Source organism: Vitis vinifera, chromosome 3, assembly GCF_030704535.1.
Source record: "Vitis vinifera cultivar Pinot Noir 40024 chromosome 3, ASM3070453v1".
In the NCBI taxonomy this organism is placed as follows: domain Eukaryota; kingdom Viridiplantae; phylum Streptophyta; class Magnoliopsida; order Vitales; family Vitaceae; genus Vitis; species Vitis vinifera.
Window position 1 is genome coordinate 5,456,783 of NC_081807.1, and position 7,293 is coordinate 5,464,075.

A 7,293-nucleotide genomic window follows, 5' to 3' on the forward strand; every position below is an offset into this window, starting at 1 on the left:
TTAAAATATCTCATGTTTTATCACTCTTTATATCTACACCCTAAATCACGAGCCACCCGCTTCATCGAGTATATCCCATTCTTTCTCACAACTTTATTCACTCACCTATATTCTTTACAAGTCAATTTCCATCTCATAACTTTTTCCTCTCATGATCTAAAATATTTATAATATTTCTAATAACTTTGCTTATTTAATAAGAAAATATAATATTATAATAATAAATCAATTTAACAAATATTCTATATAATAGTTTTTATAAAAAAAATCTTTATTAATTAAGAATTTGAGACATTTTTCAATAGTTTACTTATCATTTATTAAAGTTTTTTTAATATTTTCATGTATTTTAATCAATTTTCATCTCATCAATTTACTTAGATTTTTCAATATATCCATAAAATTAAGTTATTAATATATCCATCAAAATCAATATTTTCATTTTTGTTTGAATTACATATATTATTGAAAATGTTTTATTTAAAAATTTTGATGTGTATTATACTATTTCTTAAAGTTCTTTTTCTACATTTTTATGAGTATATATACGTAAAACCGATATATCCTATTTGAGTGTCTTTTTAAAGTATAAATAAAAGCAATCCCAAATCCATAATTTGAAAGGACATAAAGCTATACTTAATAGATGGTGTCTCACTGTCTCCTTCCATTGTGATTAATACCAAAGTGGGCTTGGTTGGGCGTAGTTTGGCTGTGTGGGCCTTGGATCAATTCTAAACCCAGCACCAGAAATAATAAATTTTGGTAAACCCAATTGAAAAAGGTGTTGATGAGGCATCGAAAAAATCGTATATCGGGCCGTCCATCCTACTTATTGTCCATCGACCGTATGGTGATTGATAGGGAAGCCATGCTCGGATTAGTGGATCAAGTGTTGAACCTCCACGTGGTTAGAAAGTTACAAAATTTGCCCTCGCCCTCCCTCCCACCCTCGGAATTGGAATATTTAGGGGTGGTAAATGTGGGGGCTCCCCTCCACGTGTCACTCCCCTTCAGTATTGCTCGGATAACTGCCATAGTGTTCGGATCCTTCCATCCGGACCACATAGGCCTGCGGCAAATAGCACCACACTCCTTAAGTGGGCAACATCTTCCAATCAACCTTCAAGTCCCCATTTGCTACATGTAATCATTTTCTTCTGACATGGAAGTGACTGATGGGATCTTCCCCAACCCTAACGTCCATGTCAATGGATTATCACATACTACTTCATACCTCCAGTAGGTTGAAACGATGGACAACTGCATCATGACACACCATCTGATAGCACTTGTCAACTGCCCAAAACTGTAATAATTGCCCTACCACCTATAGAGCAACCATCATTACAGAGAAGGTCAAAATGTCTACTCAGCACTATAGTGACTTTCTCCTAAGCACTATAAAAAGTCCTCCTAAAACATAACCCAAGTACACATTGAAGTTGAGATATTCATTCCCTCTTTGAAAGGGTCTAATCTACCTAACTTAAGCTTCAGAGGGGCGTACCCAGACCACCTGTCCGGATATCCTTTGTGCAAAGAAAAAGCTTGCCCAGTTCTCAGTTGCTTGGCAGAAGCTCTAAGATGCTCAACGTAAGGAGGATCTGACCTCAATTGATCTCGCATCAATAATAACTACGCCTTTCACATGTCTAGATCGGTATTAGTAATTAAATTGTTCTCATGTGCCCTACATTACACCAACACATTCAACTCCATTTAGTGCCACTCCATGCTCACAGCTACATTTGTCTCTTGAGGTTTGGGGCAAAATAACCCTTTTATAAAAAGAAACATAAAGTTTAACTTCTTTACAAAATTTATGTTCAAATTAGTCTCTTTATTGTCACATAAGAGTCATGTCATAAAAAATATTTTTTTTTTTCAAAATTTAAGTTGAAGGCTCAATTTTCAATTGAGGCTTCATATTTGAATTAGGTGCGAAATTGACAATTAAGACTTCATTTTTGAACTAAAACCTCAATTAGAGGTTTTAGTTTTTTTTTTTTACTTTAAAATTTAATTATAAATATTAAATTATAAATTATTATTAAAATTAAAAATATATATTTTAATAATAAAAAATTTATATATTTAAATTTAAAGATCTAGTGTTACTTCAATAAAGATAAATTGATAAATATGATAATAAATGAATATTTTATTTATCAATAAATTAAAAATCTTAAAATAATAAAGTTATATGATATATAAATAATATACAAAATTATATAATTTATTAATTTAAGATATTTAATTTGTTGTATTTTTAAGATATTAATTTATCTGTATTTTGACAAACTTATCTTTATTGAAATAATACTATACTCTTAAGTTTCTATTTATAGATTTTTTATTATTTTAAAGCATATGTTTATAATTTTATGTAAAAAAAAAACTATTATTTGTACACACAACATATGTTACTTAAAAATACATTTCTAAATTAGTTAATCAAATTAATTAAAAAAAAAGTCTACTACAAAATATAATATTTAGTAGTTTCATCAAAGTCACAAAAAAGGCGCATTAAACATGTATATAATGAGAAAAAAAAAATTATATGATCTTATAGACCTCCATGAAAAGAAAACCTATATATAATGGGTACTTTCTTTTTTTTTGGTCACTCTCTCTAACCGTGAGAAACTACATGTGATATAACTTAAATTAATAAATTACATGATTTTATATATTACTTATATGTCATATAATTTTATTATTTTAAGATTATTAATTTATTGATGAATAAAATATTTATTTATTATTATATTTATAAATTTATCTTTATTAAAGTAATACTAAATTCTTAAGTTTAAATATACAAAATCTTTATTATTAAAGTAAATATGTTTAATTTCAATGATAATTTCTAATTTAATATTTTTAAATTATATTTTAAAGAAAAAAAAATCTAAACCTCAATTAACAATTAAGACTTTGGTTAAGTCTTAGTTGAAAAATTGAGGTTTCAATTAAAAAATAAACCTCCATTAATAATTAATCGCAACTTCAATTAAAAAATAAAGTCTCAATTACCGACTTCAATTAAAAAATAAAGTCTCAATTAGTAATTGAAGCTTTAACTTAAATTTTGAATTTATGACATGACTTTTACGAGATAATAAATAAGTTAATTTGGACATAAGTTTTGAAAAGGGTTAACTAATATTTTTTTTTATATATAAATAACTATTTTGCCCCCAAAACTCCTTTCTCTCCATGGAGTGCTATAAAGAAATTGCCAAAATCAACATTTAACTAGAAAAAGTTGAAATAGATTTCCCTGTCACCACGTCCACCTCCACGCAAACCATCAGGAAAATCAATTCCATCACTACCAGAGATTAAGGCAGAAGATTTTCAATGAACCATAGTGAAGTCTTAACCTAAAAATGACAACCTTAACACAGCCGAGAAAAAACGTCGGTAGCAGTGGACTGAGTCTCGCTAGCAAGAATTGGGTCTTGAAAATCGAGAAAAGATGGATATGTAGGAAAATCGTCACCACATGGACTTCTCGTAATGATGTAGACGAGTTTTAATATTATGACGGCCCATTAAATTCAAAACAAATAATATCAATATGATAGGGAGTGGATTATTATAAATGTTATGACCATTAGGCCTATTTGGCCCAATTACAAATGGTACGTGCATGACATTTTTTTTTTATGTATAATCATGACTGTCATGACTAATGAGAGCTTTCGGGGTATAGAGTGGACAATATTTATACTAGTAATGGAATCCCATACATTATATTTTCGATATCGAATACAGACCCAGATTACTGTTTCTCCCACACAGCATAATTGTTGCCAGAGGTGGCAAGTTTGAAGGTTGAAGGTACAAGGTTCCCAACATCATACCTTGGTCCAATCTTAGCAATGATTTTCTCATCTATGGCAGCTACATAAAGATCTGGGTCAGATGCCAGAATACGCACCACACTGTTGGGTTTGATCCCGTTCCTGGTCCTGATACTGATCAGCTTAGAAATCTCCTCCTTCAGACCCCAGTCAAAGAAGTGGTCATAGAACTGTCACAAGAAAGTAAGTAGATGAAATTAGTTCATAAGAGCATATTTTTTTAGCTCATTCTGAATCGGGACAATTAGTTTTTGATCAGACACTAATGGGAGGTTGAATCTACTAATTTTATGAAGTCAAGTGATTGTTATAGGCTGCTGTGATGACTTGAGATAGTAAAAGATCATGGAAATGGTCCAGAGAACTTCCACTCCCCTGATCTTTCCAAACTAATTCTAGGGAAGCAATAGATATAGAACAAAATTATCTAGAAAAGGAAAAATGAAAATAAGGTATGAGAAATTACTATGGATGGAATCCCAGGATGAGTGAGGATATAAACATATCCCTGCATGACTTTGTCTGATGGGAATGGCCAAATTTTTTGTGTAGAACCTGTGTCATGATTATCTATGAAAGTCACAGCATTTTCAGGCATTAAGCCAATCATTCCTGGAGGCCCTCCATTTGAGTCCTTCAGCCTCCACAATTCCCCTTCCACTGCAGCTTGGAGTATCCCTTTGGTTGTAAAATCAAATGCAGTCACTGCTCCTCCAGCAGCTTTCACCCAGTCCACAAGCTCACGCCGATGAGCATCTTGGTTGTAGTTTGGCTTACTGTCATTTCCATAAGAAAGAGAATTCCATATTTCCCCTACTGCAAAGTTTGGCGAAGTGTTTTCCATATACAACTTGGTAAAATCTGGGGAGTATCCTCTAGCAAAATCGAATCGCCATCCAGCAAAGCCTATTTCAATCTTTAACCAATTCATCCAATCTGATAGCTCTCGCTGGACCCGGGGGTTTACATGATCAATGTCTGGAGCAGGATCGAAGCCTGCTCCAGTATCAGGATTTCCTGTGCCATCAGAAAAAAGAGTGTCATCACTGCAGATAAAAGATGGACCCCAGTCAAGGCGATCATCTGGGGTTCCTCCTTCAAAGATGGCCCATATTCCTCTTGAATCTTTCTTCTCAGCAGTCCTGTGGTTTATAACTATGTCTGCTATGCACTGGATCCCATTGCTGCGAAATGCCTTTATCAATGCTTTTAGTTCATATTGGGTACCATAGTGGGATGCATTGAGATCATAAAGCCTTCCTGGCAGGTACCCTTCAGGAGAAAACAAAGCACAACAACATAGGAGTCTTGAATCTGAACCAATTTTCAATCATTTCTTGTGATTTCAAGTCCTATGACCAATTCAAATCCTTTCCATGTAAAATTTCAGTCTTTGTTTCCCTTTTGGGTTTTCTATTTTTTGATATGTTTGGTTCTTGAAAAATTTAAGGGAAAATAGAAAGGAAAGAAAATATAAAGAAAAAATAAAAGAAAAATAAAAAATAAATTAAAAATCGATTAACTATTTTTATTTATTACTTTAAATTTATTTTATTTATTTTAACTCATTAATATAAATATTAAATATTTTAAACATATATAAAATTTTAATTAATTTTAATTATATTTGATTTTCTTTTGTATTTTTTTTTTCTTTGTATTTTCGAACCAAACACAACCTAAATAAATTGAGAAGAAAATTCAAAGTTTCAAGGATTCTTCCAATTCCAACCAGGAGTACTGAAATTATAATTGAAACGTAACTCCAAACCCTCTGTTACCAATCATTCTTAACAAGAGAAAAACGCGCAGAAGACTCTTAATCATTTGTTCATACAGCTAAGCTTCATTGCAAATAACTTTCAACAAAGTCAGATTCAGGAACAACTAAGAGAACCACATAAGTCAACACAACTCCATATAAACAACCCATAGCCAACTGGAACTGAAACAAGAATTTAAGATTGAGTAAACACCACAAGCTGAACAAAACAGCAACCCAATTATGTTAAGGCAAATATTGATGCAATATACTGGTTTTTACCTTCAGATGCAGCAGACTGAGAGGGTGGAGGAAGCCAAACATGAGTGATTCCAGAGGCAGATAGTTCAGGAATGGAGTTGATGAGGAAGTTGTACCACCCTCCTTGCTTTTTGGATGATTCCCAATTGAACCCCTGATCATCCAACCCCGCAAGATTATCATCATTACATACACACAAGACACATAGGGAGGGAGAGAGATAATATATGTGATAAAATGATGTGTAATACCTGAAACAGTATTGGAGAAGCCGTTAAGGTTGGGAGGATGATGTTGAAGAATAAAAGATATGAGAGGGAAGTAGTAATACCCATTCTTTTGTGTTCTGATTTCTCATTAATGGAACTGTGAGTATATATAGATAGATATATTATGCTACAGAGTAAGAAATGGAATGAAGGTAGGGAAGGAAACCTTGACTGCAATTTTGGGTTTGGGAATTGTCTTGGTCTCTAAGTCCATCGATACCATTATGACTGGCTTGCAAGCCTCCATCAATGTGAATGCCTGACTAACTGGTATAAATCCACCTTAATTCTATATTGTGGGCTGTGTCTTATACTTTTCTACTCCTAAATTGACGGGCACGCTCCTCCAAACTCTATTCCCTCCGAAGCTATTATTATCCATTCCTCTCTTTCTCTCAATGGGAGGAATAGTAGATTGGACATTTCTTTTCTTTTCTCACAGTAACTAATCTTAGAATAGGGTGAGAGCAGGGCTTATGGCATAACAATTTTTCTATGCCATGTAGAAAAGACAAAAATGCAAGAGATAAACAAAAGGGTTATTTTTTTATTTAAAAGAAAAAAAATGTTTGAATTCACTATTTTTCATATATATTTCTTTTTCAATTATTTTTTATTATATAAAAATGAAAAAAATTTAAATAATTTTCATCATATTGAATTAAATAAAAAAGGTAAATCATTTCCTAATTTCCTTGCTTTGCCTTTTTCTTTGCTTTACCCCAAGTGTAAGAAGAATAGCATCCATTTGTACGATCGTGATCTGATCAATTAGACCTGCATGTTCCAACCATTATGTGATCCGATTATTTTAGACTAAAGACGTTTTTTTCTCTTTTGTATCAATGGCTTCTAAACTTATAAAAAGGCTTAATTAAACCATACAAAAAGAATACATTTTTGTCGTTCAAATTTCACTTCAACTTCCTTATTGTACCTGTTTGATCTCTTGGCAAATACACTATCATACCATACGTTGATGGACTTGGAGTTGCAATACGAAATACGCTGATAGAGAATGATCATAATCTGACTTGTGCAACTGGTTTTGGCTTGCCATATTGGTAACCTGTTGAACCTGATCAGCAGAAACCACCATCAAGGAGGAACTCATTCACTAGGCGCT

The 7,293-nt window shown here is 32.3% G+C and overlaps 1 protein-coding gene across 1 annotated transcript; it reads right to left on the minus strand.

Annotated features, from left to right (window-relative positions):
* Positions 1 to 3,520: 3,520 nt before the first annotated feature.
* On the minus strand, positions 3,521 to 6,645 carry LOC100245165 (alpha-amylase). The gene is made up of 4 exons (XM_002285177.4): positions 6,150 to 6,645; positions 5,920 to 6,052; positions 4,342 to 5,147; positions 3,521 to 4,045 (listed from the first exon to the last, which is right to left on the minus strand). The coding sequence occupies exons 1-4, from the start codon at positions 6,231 to 6,233 to the stop codon at positions 3,794 to 3,796; spliced, it is 1,275 nt and encodes a 424-aa protein (XP_002285213.1). The 5' UTR covers positions 6,234 to 6,645; the 3' UTR covers positions 3,521 to 3,793.
* Positions 6,646 to 7,293: the final 648 nt, after the last annotated feature.

What these genes read in the sequence shown, in the direction of transcription:
- LOC100245165 (XM_002285177.4), bottom strand. Translation starts at nt 6,233, where the DNA reads ATGGGTATTACTACTTCCCTCTCATATCTTTTATTCTTCAACATCATC. An exon ending in TCAGTCTGCTGCATCTGAAG is followed by an intron (nt 5,148 to 5,919) that starts GTAAAAACCAGT and finishes TTTCTCCTGAAG; the next exon opens with GGTACCTGCCAGGAAGGCTT. An exon ending in ATCCTGGGATTCCATCCATA is followed by an intron (nt 4,046 to 4,341) that starts GTAATTTCTCAT and finishes TTCTTGTGACAG; the next exon opens with TTCTATGACCACTTCTTTGA.